The sequence below is a fragment of the Cyanistes caeruleus genome, chromosome Z (genome assembly GCF_971803275.1).
Source record: "Cyanistes caeruleus chromosome Z, bCyaCae1.hap1.1, whole genome shotgun sequence".
In the NCBI taxonomy this organism is placed as follows: Eukaryota; Metazoa; Chordata; class Aves; order Passeriformes; family Paridae; genus Cyanistes; species Cyanistes caeruleus.
In genome coordinates this window covers 82,130,772-82,149,226 of record NC_141732.1, presented here as the reverse complement: position 1 = coordinate 82,149,226, position 18,455 = coordinate 82,130,772, and the positions used below count along the sequence as shown (strand labels likewise).

General features: G+C 38.0%; 1 protein-coding gene across 6 annotated transcripts; it reads right to left on the bottom strand.

Moving 5' to 3' along the window:
• Positions 1-413: 413 nt before the first annotated feature.
• LOC147648656 (extracellular matrix organizing protein FRAS1-like) lies at positions 414-7,988 on the bottom strand. Of its 6 annotated transcripts, none has more exons than XM_086867285.1 (7): positions 7,137-7,988; positions 6,201-6,327; positions 4,595-4,809; positions 3,054-3,616; positions 2,728-2,887; positions 2,277-2,398; positions 414-2,189 (listed from the first exon to the last, which is right to left on the bottom strand). In XM_086867285.1, exons 2-4 carry the CDS (start codon positions 6,205-6,207, stop codon positions 3,380-3,382), a joined length of 459 nt encoding a protein of 152 aa, XP_086723411.1. In that variant the 5' UTR covers positions 6,208-6,327; positions 7,137-7,988; the 3' UTR covers positions 414-2,189; positions 2,277-2,398; positions 2,728-2,887; positions 3,054-3,379. The 6 variants fall into 6 exon arrangements, with proteins under 6 accessions (XP_086723411.1, XP_086723412.1, XP_086723409.1 ...); XM_086867286.1 differs by having other exon boundaries at positions 6,201-6,309; positions 7,137-7,356; XM_086867283.1 differs by having other exon boundaries at positions 4,595-6,327; positions 7,137-7,356.
• Between the last annotated feature and the right edge of the window lie 10,467 nt (positions 7,989-18,455).

The following is an 18,455-nucleotide window of genomic DNA, read 5'->3' as shown; positions in this document are numbered from 1 at the left end:
GGTGACGGAGCCCACAGCCGGAGCCGGGATGCGGGGGTTCGGGTCCTGCGGGTGTCCGCCCTGCGGTCCCGGGCGGTGCCGCCTCTCCCCCGTGGGGCGGATCGGGCTCGGTCCCGGGCTCGGCATCGCGGCGGGAGGGCGGCGCCGGCTGCGGGAGCGCTGCGGGTCCCGGTTCGGACGCGGCGCCCCCGCCTGGGCCCGGCCGGTCCCGCAGCCCCGGAGCGCTCCCGGCCCGAGCCCCCCGCTCCGCCGGCCCCGAGGCCGCGGCGGGGCCCGAGCCGAGCTGGGCGCCCGCGTCTCCCTCCTTCCCTTCCCCGGCGCAGCAGCTCCGTGGGGCTCCGGCCCGCCGCGCCCCAGGGGAATGAGGGAGACCGGCGGGGCGGCGCAAGAAGGGACACCCCGATCACAGCGGGTTTTGTATTTTAGCTTTACTCTCTTCCGGAGGCCAACGAGGAACCCGGCTGCTCCTCGGCTGGCTCACGGGGGTGGCAGATGCCTTCGCCACCCTGCCCAGTTAAGCCCGGGAGAGCTGGAGCAGCACGGAGGAAGGGCGGCGGTGCAGTCGCTAAGACGGGAGCAGGGGGAATTGACAGCTGCCCCTCCTCACCAGACTAAAAAAATACCCGTATGACTTGCAAGTGCACCTGCTTCACTTCCCTGGCCCTGGCCCTGGCAGAGGCCGCCGCTGTCCCTCGGTGGATGAAGGTTCCTGACGGTGCAGCAGCGGCCGCCCGCCGCCTTCGGGGCGCCCCGGGGCAGCTCCACCTCGCTGTTCAAGGGGAGCTCCTCGGGAGCACGCACCACCCAGCGAGGTGTCCTGCCTTTGCAATGGCATTAATTCCTTCAGGAACACGAATAAAGTGTTTTTAAAGAGCTTTCTCATGAGTGCCTCAGGGGAAAAAAAAAATGAAATTACGGGACTAACATCCTCATCTTCATTTCTTGTATCAGAGGTGAAGTGTGAAGGCCCAGAGTCTACAATTCACCAAGTGTTCGGGAGGTCCTGGACAGAGGAGTCCATTTTGGGCTACCAAAAGCACTGGGTACTCCATACCTGGTAGAGAGCATCCACCTTGAGAGTAAATCCATCAACTCCGGGCATGCTGCTCACCGAGTGGAACTCGGACAGCTGGGAAGCAAAGTGGGCAGAGTCAAAAGGCACAGCGTGGAAATACTTACCCGTCACTTCTGTCTGGTTTCGGTGCTGGAAAGTCAGAGAAGTGTGGTGAGGGATGCTGTCTGCTTTCCCAAGGGAGGCTGGAAGCCAGAGCCCCACCAAACACCTGTGTCAGGGATCTAGTCCGAATGCCCCATCTCCACACGTACACGTGGGCACCGATTGAGGAACACACTCAAAGGGTGGGGGAAAACTGATCTGGTGTTCACAGCTGGCAGCAGCAGCAGCAGCAGCAGCACAAAACATCCCCCACGGGCTCCCTTCCTCATCCCTTTGCAGCCACCGCCTGCCGGTTGCCAGAGCAAATCCCAAACGGGAAGAAGCAGGAGCAGAGCACTCACCAGGAGGAGGAATCGGTGCTTCAGGTACTTGTGGGGCTGGATGCAGCCGTACTGGGGCCCCTGGTTGTAGACGGTGCCCGTGGGGTCGAAGAGGGGCACGTGGCCAGCCCTGCCTGTGCACAGGTAGACCTTCTCCAGCTGCAGCTTGTAAGCGGCGTTGAGGTTTTGTTCGGGGGGCCAGAGCACGCGCCGGTACAGGATCTGCCCGGGGGGAGGTCGGGACAAAGAGGGGCAGGTGAAATTTCCCAAGCAGGAAAACGCTGCCAGAGCCAAGTGTCCGTGTTCAGAAGGGTTGGGGTTGTTTGGGAAGGGCTCGGTGTGTGGGAGTGACAAAACGCGGTGCCAGAGCACGCTGTTCTTTCACAGGGCTGTAAGATGTCAATTACTGCTGTAGAAGAGGCAAAGCTACACGTGGGTTCTGCCCTTTCCTCTCCAGGGAATGGAAGCTGTGAAAGCAGAAATGCTGGGCACAGGCAGAAGAGGAGAGGTAAATCCTACCCTTGGATAAAGCCCCCTTGTAATCCATTTCTGCCAGCGACCTTTCCGATTTGGTGGGGTCCATTAGAAAAACCTTCTCGTTGTTACAGAGCTGAAACTCCGTGTTCAGGGAGTAAACAACTGGAAGTGGGCGGTTTGTCTGCCGGAAGGCGATCGGGATCAAAAACCTGCAACTGGGACAAGGAAGGAAACAAAGGGGAGATGAGGTTTGGACGGGTGTGCACCCCAAAGGGGCCGAGCCTGCCCTCCTGCCCTCTTACCGCTCGGGAGCGTGAGCCGGGCAGGGCAGGGCAGGGGCTTGGCTCCAGGCTCTGCCCACGGCGGCGTGAGCTGCACCGTGCAGGGCATCAGGAAGATGGTGTATCCTCCAGAGTAATCCTTCCTGGGAACAGACAGAAGACCCTGCAGCCACCAAGCACAGCTCAAAGCCCTTCACCCAGGGCAGCACCTCTCCCTTGCCCCAGCAATGTCATCCAGCAGTCCCCGAGGGACAAGTGTGACTCTGGGATCAGTCTATCCACAGGCCGCACTGCTGGAAACATTCCTTTCCAAGAGGCTGAGCTGATTTTTCTCGCAGTACAACGGTGCTCCAGCTCTGACCAAGCTCCTGAGCATTCCGTGCTATTGCTGGCGTGGCTGCTGGAGGGGTGCCAGGGAGAACGTGCTGCTGTGGGGGAAGCTGCTGGAGGGGACTGCACCCCCAGCCCTCACCTGTTGTAGGAGCTGGTTGCTCTCCAGAGCTGGTAGGGAGAATCAAAAGTCTGAGCGCTCCACAGCAGCTGCAGGGCAAATTCGATGCCTCCCAGGTGCTCTGGAGTTACCAAAGAGGACCTGACACCTGGCAGGCTGTGGTGCTCCATGACAAACAGCCCTGGGGGAGGACAAGGAGGTGACGGGAGGCAGAGCGCGGAGAGGCCCCACCTCGCAGGGGCAGAGGGGCTCCCGGCGGGGACAGGGACTCGTTCCGCTGCCTGTGCCGTCAGAGCAGAGCTCTGTGTGACCCTGCTCTGTGTCCCTGCCAGGATCGCTGCCCTCACCTCTGAACTTGGCCTGCGTCTTGAACTCGATGACCGGCCGGCCGTCCTCGCGGATGTAGATGGGGATTATCTGCAGGCAGGCCGAGAGCGCGCTGTCCGTCTGGATCCCTGCAAGGACAGCAAGCGCCACTGGGAGCCCACACAGCACCCTCGCTCTCCTCTGCTGGGCTCTGCCAGCCCCAGAAGCGCTTGGGACACCTCCACAAGGCAGGGTTCAGCTGGGATCAGCCTCCAGTGAGCCAGCTGCACGCTCCCTCCGTCAGCCACCGGCTGCCTAAGCCCCCCGCAAGCACAGAGGAAGGCAATATTCCGAGTTCCCCGCTCCCTCAGGACTCTGGGGGCAGTGCAGGAGCTAAGGGGAAAACATGAAGGAACCACTTCTTCCATAGCCCTTGGAGCGCCTCAGGCTCACCTGTCCTCCAGAGAACGGTGTCGTAGAAGAAGGAGAACTCCATCTCGCTGCGGTGCTCCGGGGAAGCCCAGCCCCTCGGTGCCGTCACACAGATGTAGGACACGTAGAGAGGGACGTGGACTGTCAGGAAGGACTGAGCAGAGTCCCTTACCTGGCAATAAAACCCCAGAAAGGGGGTTATGCGCCTTGCAGTGAAGTCAGAGGTGACTCTGGACGTTCTTTACGTGCAGGTACCTCAGACAAACCGGCGCTGTAATGCGGGGGCAGTGCTAAGGCTCCCTGGGACCATGGGACAAAGGAACTCTGGGCACAATTTCACCTCAAAACCCCCCTGATTTCCAAGGCTGTGAATTAAAAATGAGCAATTCTGCTTGCTCAGGCCTCCCAGAGCTCTCCATTTATTATCTGCAGAGTGCAGCTGTACTTTGCAGGCCCTGGAGAATTCGAGGAGATGTTCCAGCCTGGCTGGGGCCAGGCTCCACATGCTCCACTGGGCAGTTTCTCCGGCCAGGCGGCTCCTCTGGATTTGTGCAAACAATTGGAGCTATAAAAGGAAACTTCATGAACTAGTTCCAGGCTGGCAGGAATTAAGAGAGATGATGCTGGTCCAAGCAATTTAATGGGAGAGCCTGGGGGAGATGGAGTGGGCTGCACGTGGATAACGCAGCCAGGAGAGGACAGTGAGACACCCCAAACAGGGAAAGCCACTCGTTTCTAGAGGAACATTTTTGGCTTCTGGTCTCTTAATTAGGGAATGAGCCAAAATATCCCATGTTGTGGAGCATGGCCTGAGCCCCCTCTGCTCATTTCTATTGGCCGAGAACACAGTCAAACTTATAAAAGGGAGCCCAGCTGAGAACGTTTTGTATTTCCAGTACGGCCCTACATTAAAAGAAACCAGTATTTTCCTGGCACTCTGAAGATTTAGAGAATAAAATAAATGGAAAATGAATGAAATGGAAAATAAATGAAATAAATGCACACAGCACTGTTTTCTTCCAGGTGAGGGTGGGGGGAAAGCCACGCTCCACCTGTGCAGGGCAGAGCAGCAGCTCCACACACGGCAGAGCTGTGCCTGAGAACTGAGAGAGATCTGGGATACCTGGAGAGCTCTGGATGGGCCTCTCACCTGGAAGTCAGCGGTGACAGAGCCCCCACAGACATCAGTTAACTCGGTCATGTCGTAATAAGCGTCGAAGGTCCAGATGCAGCTCTTGAGGTTGAGGTGCTGGTACAGCTGGATGCTCTTGGGCTCCCTCACTGCGGGCTCCAGCTGGTAGGGGCGGTCGTAGCCCGGGCCCAGCACGAAGCTGTCCTGGGTCACCTCGTCTAGGAACCCTGCCTCTGAGGGAGAGAAGTCAGGACACTGATCCCTCCCCATTTGAAACAGCCCGAGACCAAGAATGGAGGCCTTGTTTCCTAATTATCACCACCTTTATAACCAGCGCTCGCCTGCCCCTGCAATACACAGGCACAGGGAGGGAGCTGCAGTTATTTACACAACAGAACAAGTAACATACCAAATTAAACACCCAGCACTATACCTCACTTTTGGAAACAAAACCTGGGCAGACACTTTAGTGTGCAAAACCCCTGTAAGAATAAAACCTGCTTTAAATATCTTAGGCATCAAGCCACAGACACGCCTATGAAATTCAGTGCAGCAGTGACAAAAAAAGGAATTATTTCCTTAACCTGTGAATAATCACCTCTAAGATTCTGTGATGCAGTTGCCACTGCACACAGCCACAAGCGGCCTTTTTATTAACAGGCAAAAGAACAAAGGAATCCCAGTTTATCCCTTCTGGTCTGCAAAGAAACAGAGACGGGAGAGATGCTTCTCAGAGGAGCATGGTAAAAAGACACATGGTGTAGAATATGGAACAGCTGGTGGTTCAGCATCTCTTCCACTGCAAGATCCAGGGGATAGCTGATGATACCTTGGAGGCAGGAGTCACAAAAGCTGCCGGAGAGGGAAGACAAAGGAGCTCAACCCTATCTGCTCTTAGGTTTTAGCACTGTGACCTTTACCTTAACTTACAGTTAAGTGTTTCTGACAGTGTAAATCCCTTTTGTTTTGATTTTAACAGAGTGCAAGAATTCAGTGATGAAGTAACAGTGGCATACAGCCTTTCATTTCCCCTGGTCCTCTCACCCAGCAATGAGGTCTCACAACAACAATACAACAATGAATAGTTATAGAAGGTAACTCACTGCGCTGAAGAGTCCTTCAGAAGGATGGGAGCCACAACTGAGGCAGATCCTTGGACAGATAAGCCAGAGGTGCTTAGGCCTCGTGTTTCCCCCTTACCCCAGAACCAGCCCCAAAAGGGGAACACAAAGTTCACAGGCTTCTCTTTGAAATTAACGCCATATAAAGAACAAAACATCCTAAAAAAGCTACATGTCATACAAATAAACCAGCTACCTTCTCTATGCCTTGAATCTATTTTTTTTCCCCCCTGTGTTCCTCCTTTCCATCCTTCTGCGTAGCCTTGTAGCAGATAAATCTGTTCAATAAAGGGCCTAGCTGACTGTGAGCAGAAGGCAAAGCAGAGGATTTGTCAGCATGAAAACCCACACTGCAAAGATGAACGAGCATCAGGGGCAGTTAAAAATCTGCTAGAAATTAGTGCTAATGTCACACTACCCTCTCTTCCCTGTTTTCCATATCCAAAAGGAAAGGAAGTTGTGCCTGAGCCAGAAAAGCTAAAAGGGTCGGGCAATGTGCTCACCTGCCATCCCACACAGCTGGGTGTGACTTAATGCACCAAACACAAGGGAATCGTTGCCAGCTGGGCAATAGACACCACGAAGCACACAGCTTTTCCGTGCTGTCAGCAGCTGCAAGGGGAGGATTGCCTCCGAGAAACATACCAAAACAATGAAAATAAAAAAAAAATACAAATTAACATCTATTTCCACCACACATGTTTAAATTTATATACTATATTCATTTATATATGACAAGCAATATATAAAGTATCAAAATATATTATTTTAACGTGTATACGTATGTTATTATATATTAAATATATTACATACATTTTAATGATATATATTCATTATGTATATAATACACATATAAAATCAATATATATAACATATCTATTAAATATAAATCTGTTTGTATATATTGGCATTACTTCTATTTCTTTACTTTTCTGGTTGCACATACGTCTATATCTTTATATACTTAATATACATTTCTATGTTTTTATTTTTGTTGTATTTATTTAAAAGCCCCGAAGCTAACCTAATAAAAACCAAACAGTCCCTTTATCTTAAACGGTATTTAAAAATATTTTAATATATATTTTTTATCATATTTATATACCTTCTTGATATACAAAACACATAACATATCCTAAAAGATATCATATTGCCATCTATACGTACAGAAATCATATTATAGATTATAAATCAACATATATGTATATATTTCTATTACTTATTTTTACGCCTACATATATATATATATTTTTTTCTCTATATATTTATAGATATATAGATTTGTATATATTTTTCTTTATATATTCATTCTTTCAATATTTTATTTATTTGTATTTTTCCTATTTATCTAAAAGCCCTGCCTCTAACTAAATAAAAACCAAGCAGCCCCTTTTTCTTCAATATTTTTTAATATCTATTTTGATCATCTTTATACTTACAAATATATACTCGGTTGATAAGCTGCCCCAGCCCCGGCCCCCGCTCTCACCGTTCCGACACACAGAGCAGCCGCCTCCTCGGGCTGCTTCGGTCCCGGGGCCGGGGAGCGACCGTTGGGTCCCGATGCCATTGGGGTTTCCGCCATTTCACGGGGGGGGGCCGAGGGGGAGAGAACGGAGCGAGAGCAGCGGCGGCGAGGTACGGGTCGTCGCGAGTGCCAGAAGCCCCAGAACGCGGCCGCGGCAAGGACCCCGGCAGAGAGAGGCGTCTTCACCGCTGCCTGTCGGCGCCCGACCTGCTGGCGCCCGGCCCCGGCGCCGCCAAGCGCACAGCCCGTGTCCGCACGGCCGGAAAAGCCGCGGAAAATTGCGCCGGAGCGGCGTCGGCGCCGGGGTGTTTGTCAGGCAGTAAATCGCACGCACCCACCGCCCGGGGGTCCTTCCATTTTCCCGCCTTTTTGGCCGCCATCCTTGGGAGGTCAAGCCGGCCACGACCGGGCAGCCATCTTGTGCGTGGCGCGACGTCACTTCCGCCCTTCCTCGCCGCCATCTTTGTTGTGGCTGAAGCCACTTCCGGCTGCGCGGCCATCTTTGTTGAGGCAAGATTAAGGCCCCCGCTGCTCTCAACGCGTCTGTCTAACTTACTTGCCTGAACGAAAAACCTGCCGACGCCGACCGACTCCGAGCACTCCGCCCGATTGTCCGCCGCCTTTCCCGGGGCGAGGACGATGGCGGCGGGGCGCAGCGGCTCCGTAGCTGGGCGGCGGCCGCACCTGCGGCGGCAGGCATTGGAGCCAACGCCTCATCCGGGGTCCTCCCGGCCGGCTCCGGAGTGGGGGGGGACCCGACGCTGCTCGGCTCGGCTCGGCTCGGCTCTTTCCGTCCCACTTCGGCTCGGTTCGGCCCCCTCCGCTTCGGATCGGCTCGGCCCTGCTCGGCCCCCGCTCGGCCCGGCCCCGCCCGCCTCGGCGCACAGCTGCAGTACCGCTCTGTGCCCACACGGCGGCAGCACTGCCGCACAGCTCAGCCCGGGGCGGGCGGGGGGGCGCCCCTGCACGTGCAGAGAAGCGAGGCCAGAAACCACGTGTGCAACCCCCTTCCAAAAACTCTTCTCCGAGGAACGCCCCAAAACCCACCCCCCATCGAAACTTAGCAAGCCCTGCCTCTAACCAAATAAAAAACAAAATACCCCTTCACTTAAATGTAATTAATATTTATTTCTATCAAATTGAGCTATATTTATACACATAGATATAATGCATAATCAATATAAAAATATATGAACGTCTATCCATATATTTTTCAAATTGAATATTAATCTACTTGTCTAGTTTTAGATTACTTGGTTTTTTTTGGTTTTTATTTAAAATTACATATAGATATATCTCCCTATATTTATTTCTTTATTATAGACCTGTATATTTTCATTTCTATATTAATCATTTAAAAGCCCTGCCTCTAAGCCTCTAACCAAATCAAAAAACAATTAAACCCTTGTTTTAAATGTTTTTAATATCTATTTCTATTATACTGATTTTCTATATTTGTACGAACAGATATAATGCATAACAGATATTAAAGTACATTACCTATCTGTATATCTATCTGTATAGCTTTCATACTGATCATTAATTAACTTGTCCAGCTTTGGATTACTGGTATTTATTTCTTTTTTATGGCTCTATCTATCTATCTATCTATCTATCTATCTATCTATCTATCTATCTCCCTATATTTATTTCTTTATTATAGATGTGTATATTTTCATTTCTATATTATTCATTTAAATGCCATGCCTCTATCCAAATAAAAAACAAAAAGCCCCTACATTTAAATATTTGTAATATTTATTTCTATCATATTGATCTTCTTTATCTATACACATAGAAATCAGACATAACTAATATTAAAATATATTATATTAGCATCTATCCATATAGTTTTCATACTGAATATTAATCGACTTTTCTAGATTTAGATTATCTGTACTTATTTATTTTTTATGGCTCTCTCTCTCCCTGTCTCTATATCTCCCTATATCTATTTCTTTATTATAGATGTGTATATTTTCATTTCTATATTATTCACTTAAATGCCATGCCTGTAACCAAATAAAAACCAGTAATTCCCTTGATTGAAAGATTTAAAATACCTATTTCTATAATATTGATTTTCTTTATTTATACACACAGAGATATAATGCACAACAGATATTAAAATACATTACCATCTATTCGTATATTTTTCATATTGAATATTAACCAGCTTGTCTAGATATAGATAATTGGTGTTTATTTCTTTTTTATGGCTGTATCTCTATATCTCTCTCTCTCTCTTTCTCTCTCTCTTTCTCTCTATCTATCTATCTATCTATCTATCTATCTATCTATCTATCTATCTATCTCCCTATATTTATTTCTTTATTATAGACGTGTATATTTTCATTTCTATATTAATCATTTAAATGCCATGCCTCTATCCAAATAAAAAACAAAAAGCCCCTACATTTAAATATTTGTAATATTTATTTCTATCATATTGATCTTCTTTATCTATACACATAGAAATCAGACATAACTAATATTAAAATATATTATATTAGCATCTATCCATATAGTTTTCATACTGAATATTAATCGACTTTTCTAGATTTAGATTATCTGTATTTACTTTTTTTTTATGGCTCTATCTCTATATATATATATATCTCCCTATATCTATTTCTTTATTATAGATATGTATATTGTCATTTCTATATTATTCACTTAAATGCCATGCCTGTAACCAAATAAAAACCAGTAATTCCCTTGATTGAAGGATTTATAATATCTCTTTCTATAATATTGATTTTCTTTATTTATACACACAGAGATATAATGCACTACAGATATTAAAATACATTACCATCTATCCGTATATTTTTCATATTGAATATTAACCAGCTTGTCTAGATATAGATAATTTGTGTTTATTTCTTTTTTATGGCTGTATCTCTCTATCTCTCTTTCTCTCTCTCTATCTATCTATCTATCTATCTATCTATTTATCTATCTATCTATCTATCTATCTCACTACATATATTTCTTTCTTATAGATGTGTATATTTTCATTTCTATATTATTCATTTAAATGCCATGCCTTTAATTAAATAAAAAAAGAAAAGCCCCTTGTTTAAAAAAATTAATATATTTTTCTAAAATATTGATCTTCTATATTTATACACACAGATACAATGCATAACAGATATTAATGTACATTACAATCTATCTATATAGTTTTCATACTGATCATTAATTTACTTGTCCAGATTTGGATTACTGGTATTTAATTCTTCTTTTATGGCTCTATCTATCTATCAATCTATCTATCTATCTATCTATCTATCTATCTATCTCCCTATCTATCTATCTCCCGATCTATCACCCTATATACATTTCTTTATTATAGATGTGTATATTTTGATTTCTATATTATTCATTTATATGCCATGCATCTATCCAAAAAAATAACAAAAGGACCCTACATTTAAATATTTGTAATATTTATTTCTATCATATTGATCTTCTTTATCTATACACATAGATATCAAACATAACTCATATTAAAATATATTATATTAGCATCTATCCATATAGTTTTCATACTGAATATTAATCGACTTTTCTAGATTTAGATTATCTGTATTTACTTCTTTTTTATGGCTCTCTCTCTCTCTCTATATATATATATCTCCCTATATCTATTTCTTTATTATAGATGTGTATATTTTCATGTTTATATTATTCATTTAAATGCCATGCCTGTAACCAAATAAAAACCAGTAATTCCCTTGATTGAAAGATTTATAATATCTATTTCGATAATATTGATTTTCTTTATTTATACACACAGAGATATAATGCACAACAGATATTAAAATACATTACCATCTATCCGTATATTTTTCATATTGAATATTAACCAGCTTGTCTAGATATAGATAATTTGTGTTTATTTCTTTTCTATGGCTGTATCTCTTTATCTCTCTCTCTCTCTCTTTCTCTATCTATCTATCTATCTATCTATCTATCTATCTATCTATCTATCTCTCTCACTACATATATTTCTTTCTTATAGATGTGTATATTTTCATTTCTATATTATTCATTTATAAGCCATGCCCCTGTCCAAATAAATAACAAAAAGCCCCTACATTTAAATATTTGTAATATCTATTTCTATCATATTGATCTTCTTTATCTATACACAGAGATATCAGACATAATTGATATTAAAATAAATTATATTAGCATCTATCCATATAGTTTTTATACTGAATATTAATCGACTTTTCTAGATTTAGATTATCTGTATTTACTTCTTTTTTATGGCTCTATCTCTCTCTATATATATATCTCCCTATATCTATTTCTTTATTATAGATGTGTATATTTTCATTTCTATATTATTCATTTAAAGGCCATGCCTGTAACCAAATAAAAACCAGTAATTCCCTTGATTGAAACATTTATAATATCTATTTCTATAATATTGATTTTCTTTATTTATACACACAGAGATATAATGCACAACAGATATTAAAATACATTACCATCTATCCGTATATTTTTCATATTGAATATTAACCAGCTTGTCTAGATATAGATAATTTGTGTTTATTTCTTTTTTATGGCTGTATCTCTCTATCTCTCTTTCTCTCTATCTATCTATCTATCTATCTATCTATCTATCTATCTATCTATCTCCCTATATTTATTTCTTTATTATAGACGTGTATATTTTCATTTCTATATTAATCATTTAAAAGCCCTGCCTCTAAGCCTCTAACCAAATCAAAAAAGAATTAAACCCTTGTTTTAGATGTTTTTAATAGCTATTTCTATTATATTGACCTTCTATATTTGTACACACAGATATAATGCATAACAGATATTAAAGTACATTACCATCTATCTGTATAGTTTTCATACTGATTATTAATTTACCTGTCCAGATTTGGATTACTGGTACTTATTTCTATTTATGGCTCTATCTATCTATCTATCTATCTCCCTATCTATATATCTCCCAATCTATCACCCTATATACATTCCTTTATTATAGATGTGAATATTTTCATTTCTATATTATTCATTTAAATGCCTTGCCTCTATCCAAATAAAAATCAAAAAGACCCTACATTGAAATATTTGTAATATTTATTTCTATCATATTGATCTTCTTTATCTATACACAGAGATATCAAACATAACTCATATTAAAATATATTATATTAGCATCTATCCATATAGTTTTCATACTGAATATTAATCGACTTTTCTAGATTTAGATTATCTGTATTTACTTCTTTTTTATGGCTCTCTATATATATATCTCCCTATACCTATTTCTTTATTATAGATGTGTATATTTTCAATTCTATATTATTCATTAAAATGCCATGCCTGTAACCAAATAAAAACCAGTAATTCCTTTGATTGAAAGATTTATAATATTGATTTCTATAATATTGATTTTCTTTATTTATACACACAGAGATATAATGCACAACAGATATTAAAATACATTACCATCTATCCGTATATTTTTCATATTGAATATTAACCAGCTTGTCTAGATATAGATAATTTGTGTTTATTTCTTTTTTATGGCTATATCTCTCTATCTCTATCTCTCTTTTTCTATCTATCTATCTATCTATCTATCTATCTATCTATCTATCTATCTATCTCCCTATATTTATTTCTTTATTATAGATGTGTACATTTTCATTTCTATATTATTCATTTATATGCCATGCCTCTATCCAAATAAATAACAAAAGGACCCTACATTTAAATTTTTGTAATATTTATTTCTATCATATTGATCTTCTTTATCTATACACATAGATATCAAACATAACTCATATTAAAATATATTATATTAGCATCTATCCATATAGTTTTCATACTGAATATTAATCGACTTTTCTAGATTTAGATTATCTGTATTTACTTCTTTTTTATGGCTCTCTCTCTCTCTCTATATATATCTCCCTATATCTATTTCTTTATTATAGATGTGTATATTTTCATTTCTATATTATTCATTTAAATGCCATGCCTGTAACCAAATAAAAACCAGTAATTCCCTTGATTGAAAGATTTATAATATCTATTTCTATAATATTGATTTTCTTTATTTATACACACAGAGATATAATGCACAACAGATATTAAAATACATTACCATCTATCCGTATATTTTTCATATTGAATATTAACCAGCTTGTCTAGATATAGATAATTTGTGTTTATTTCTTTTCTATGGCTGTATCTCTTTATCTCTCTCTCTCTCTCTTTCTCTATCTATCTATCTATCTATCTATCTATCTATCTATCTATCTATCTATCTCTCTCACTACATATATTTCTTTCTTATAGATGTGTATATTTTCATTTCTATATTATTCATTTATAAGCCATGCCCCTATCCAAATAAATAACAAAAAGCCCCTACATTTAAATATTTGTAATATCTATTTCTATCACATTGATCTTCTTTATCTATACACATAGATATCAGACATAATTGATATTAAAATATATTATATTAGCATCTATCCATATAGTTTTCATACTGAATATTAATCGACTTTTCTAGATTTAGATTATCTGTATTTACTTTTTTTTTATGGCTCTATCTCTATATATATATATCTCCCTATATCTATTTCTTTATTATAGATGTGTATATTTTCATTTCTATATTATTCATTTAAAGGCCATGCCTGTAACCAAATAAAAACCAGTAATTCCCTTGATTGAAACATTTATAATATCTATTTCTATAATATTGATTTTCTTTATTTATACACACAGAGATATAATGCACAACAGATATTAAAATACATTACCATCTATCCGTATATTTTTCATATTGAATATTAACCAGCTTGTCTAGATATAGATAATTTGTGTTTATTTCTTTTCTATGGCTGTATCTCTTTATCTCTCTCTCTCTCTCTTTCTCTATCTATCTATCTATCTATCTATCTATCTATCTATCTATCTATCTATCTCTCTCACTACATATATTTCTTTCTTATAGATGTGTATATTTTCATTTCTATATTATTCATTTATAAGCCATGCCCCTGTCCAAATAAATAACAAAAAGCCCCTACATTTAAATATTTGTAATATCTATTTCTATCATATTGATCTTCTTTATCTATACACAGAGATATCAGACATAATTGATATTAAAATAAATTATATTAGCATCTATCCATATAGTTTTTATACTGAATATTAATCGACTTTTCTAGATTTAGATTATCTGTATTTACTTCTTTTTTATGGCTCTATCTCTCTCTATATATATATCTCCCTATATCTATTTCTTTATTATAGATGTGTATATTTTCATTTCTATATTATTCATTTAAAGGCCATGCCTGTAACCAAATAAAAACCAGTAATTCCCTTGATTGAAACATTTATAATATCTATTTCTATAATATTGATTTTCTTTATTTATACACACAGAGATATAATGCACAACAGATATTAAAATACATTACCATCTATCCGTATATTTTTCATATTGAATATTAACCAGCTTGTCTAGATATAGATAATTTGTGTTTATTTCTTTTTTATGGCTGTATCTCTCTATCTCTCTTTCTCTCTATCTATCTATCTATCTATCTATCTATCTATCTATCTATCTATCTCCCTATATTTATTTCTTTATTATTGACGTGTATATTTTCATTTCTATATTAATCATTTAAAAGCCCTGCCTCTAAGCCTCTAACCAAATCAAAAAAGAATTAAACCCTTGTTTTAGATGTTTTTAATAGCTATTTCTATTATATTGACCTTCTATATTTGTACACACAGATATAATGCATAACAGATATTAAAGTACATTACCATCTATCTGTATAGTTTTCATACTGATTATTAATTTACCTGTCCAGATTTGGATTACTGGTACTTATTTCTATTTATGGCTCTATCTATCTATCTATCTATCTCCCTATCTATATATCTCCCAATCTATCACCCTATATACATTCCTTTATTATAGATGTGAATATTTTCATTTCTATATTATTCATTTAAATGCCTTGCCTCTATCCAAATAAAAATCAAAAAGACCCTACATTGAAATATTTGTAATATTTATTTCTATCATATTGATCTTCTTTATCTATACACATAGATATCAAACATAACTCATATTAAAATATATTATATTAGCATCTATCCATATAGTTTTCATACTGAATATTAATCGACTTTTCTAGATTTAGATTATCTGTATTTACTTCTTTTTTATGGCTCTCTATATATATATCTCCCTATACCTATTTCTTTATTATAGATGTGTATATTTTCAATTCTATATTATTCATTAAAATGCCATGCCTGTAACCAAATAAAAACCAGTAATTCCTTTGATTGAAAGATTTATAATATCGATTTCTATAATATTGATTTTCTTTATTTATACACACAGAGATATAATGCACAACAGATATTAAAATACATTACCATCTATCCGTATATTTTTCATATTGAATATTAACCAGCTCGTCTAGATATAGAAAATTTGTGTTTATTTCTTTTTTATGGCTATATCTCACTCTCTCTTTCTCTATCTATCTATCTATCTATCTATCTATCTATCTATCTATCTCTCTAACTCTCTATCTCTATCTATCTATCTATCTATCTATCTATCTATCTATATTTATTTCTTTATTATAGACGTGTATATTTTCATTTCTATATTAATCATTTAAAAGCCCTGCCTCTAAGCCTCTAACCAAATCAAAAAAGAATTAAACCCTTGTTTTAGATGTTTTTAATAGCTATTTCTATTATATTGACCTTCTATATTTGTACACACAGATATAATGCATAACAGATATTAAAGTACATTACCATCTATCTGTATAGTTTTCATACTGATTATTAATTTACCTGTCCAGATTTGGATTACTGGTATTTATTTCTATTTATGGCTCTATCTATCTATCTATCTATCTATCTATCTATCTATCTATCTCCCTACATTCATTTCTTTATTATAGATGTGTATATTTTCATTTCTATATTATTCATTTAAATGCCATGCCTCTATCCAAATAAAAACAAAAAGCCCCTACTTTTAAATATTTGTAATATTTATTTCTATCATATTGATCTTCTTTATCTATACACAGAGATATCAGACATAACAAATATTAAAATATATTATATTAGCATCTATCCATATAGTTTTCATACTGAATATTAATCGACTTTTCTAGATTTAGATTATCAGTATTTATTTATTTTTTATGGCTCTCTCTCTCTATATATATATATATCTCCCTATACCTATTTCTTTATTATAGATGTGTATATTTTCTGTATTTATTTCTTTTTTATGGCTCTCTCTCTCCCTCTATATATATATATCTCCCTATAATAGATGTGTATATTTTCATTTCTATATTATTCATTTAAATGCCATGCCTGTAACCAAATAAAAACCAGTAATTCCCTTGATTGAAAGATTTATAATATCTCTTTCTATAATATTGATTTTCTTTATTTATACACACAGAGATATAATGCACAACAGATATTAAAATACATTACCATCTATCCGTATATTTTTCATATTGAATATTAACCAGCTTGTCTAGATATAGATAATTTGTGTTTATTTCTTTTTTATGGCTATATCTCTCTATCTCTATCTCTCTTTTTCTATCTATCTATCTATCTATCTATCTATCTATCTATCTATCTATCTATCTCCCTATATTTATTTCTTTATTATAGATGTGTACATTTTCATTTCTATATTATTCATTTATATGCCATGCCTCTATCCAAATAAATAACAAAAGGACCCTACATTTAAATTTTTGTAATATTTATTTCTATCATATTGATCTTCTTTATCTATACACATAGATATCAAACATAACTCATATTAAAATATATTATATTAGCATCTATCCATATAGTTTTCATACTGAATATTAATCGACTTTTCTAGATTTAGATTATCTGTATTTACTTCTTTTTTATGGCTCTCTCTCTCTCTCTATATATATCTCCCTATATCTATTTCTTTATTATAGATGTGTATATTTCTATTTTTATATTATTCATTTAAATGCCATGCCTGTAACCAAATAAAAACCAGTAATTCCCTTGATTGAAAGATTTATAATATCTATTTCTATAATATTGATTTTCTTTATTTATACACACAGAGATATAATGCACAACAGATATTAAAATACATTACCATCTATCCGTATATTTTTCATATTGAATATTAACCAGCTTGTCTAGATATAGATAATTTGTGTTTATTTCTTTTCTATGGCTGTATCTCTTTATCTCTCTCTCTCTCTCTTTCTCTATCTATCTATCTATCTATCTATCTATCTATCTATCTCTCTCACTACATATATTTCTTTCTTATAGATGTGTATATTTTCATTTCTATATTATTCATTTATAAGCCATGCCCCTATCCAAATAAATAACAAAAAGCCCCTACATTTAAATATTTGTAATATCTATTTCTATCATATTGATCTTCTTTATCTATACACAGAGATATCAGACATAATTGATATTAAAATAAATTATATGAGCATCTATCCATATAGTTTTTATACTGAATATTAATCGACTTTTCTAGATTTAGATTATCTGTATTTACTTCTTTTTTATGGCTCTACCTCTCTCTATATATATATCTCCCTATATCTATTTCTTTATTATAGATGTGTATATTTTCATTTCTATATTATTCATTTAAAGGCCATGCCTGTAACCAAATAAAAACCAGTAATTCCCTTGATTGAAACATTTATAATATCTATTTCTATAATATTGATTTTCTTTATTTATACACACAGAGATATAATGCACAACAGATATTAAAATACATTACCATCTATCCGTATATTTTTCATATTGAATATTAACCAGCTTGTCTAGATATAGATAATTTGTGTTTATTTCTTTTCTATGGCTGTATCTCTCTATCTCTCTTTCTCTCTATCTCTCTATCTATCTATCTATCTATCTATCTATCTATCTATCTATCTATCTATCTCCCTATATTTATTTCTTTATTATAGACGTGTATATTTTCATTTCTATATTAATCATTTAAAAGCCCTGCCTCTAAGCCTCTAACCAAATCAAAAAAGAATTAAACCCTTGTTTTAAATGTTTTTAATATCTATTTCTATTATATTGACCTTCTATATTTGTACACACAGATATAATGCATAACAGATATTAAAGT

Excerpts from the sequence above, each read along its gene's own strand:
- LOC147648656 (XM_086867283.1), bottom strand. The coding sequence starts at position 4,846 with ATGGGGAGGGATCAGTGTCCTGACTTCTCTCCCTCAGAGGCAGGGTTC. Across the intron at positions 3,617-4,594 it reads CTGTCACCGCTGACTTCCAG|GTAAGGGACTCTGCTCAGTC; the intron begins GTGAGAGGCCCA and ends TTTTATTGCCAG.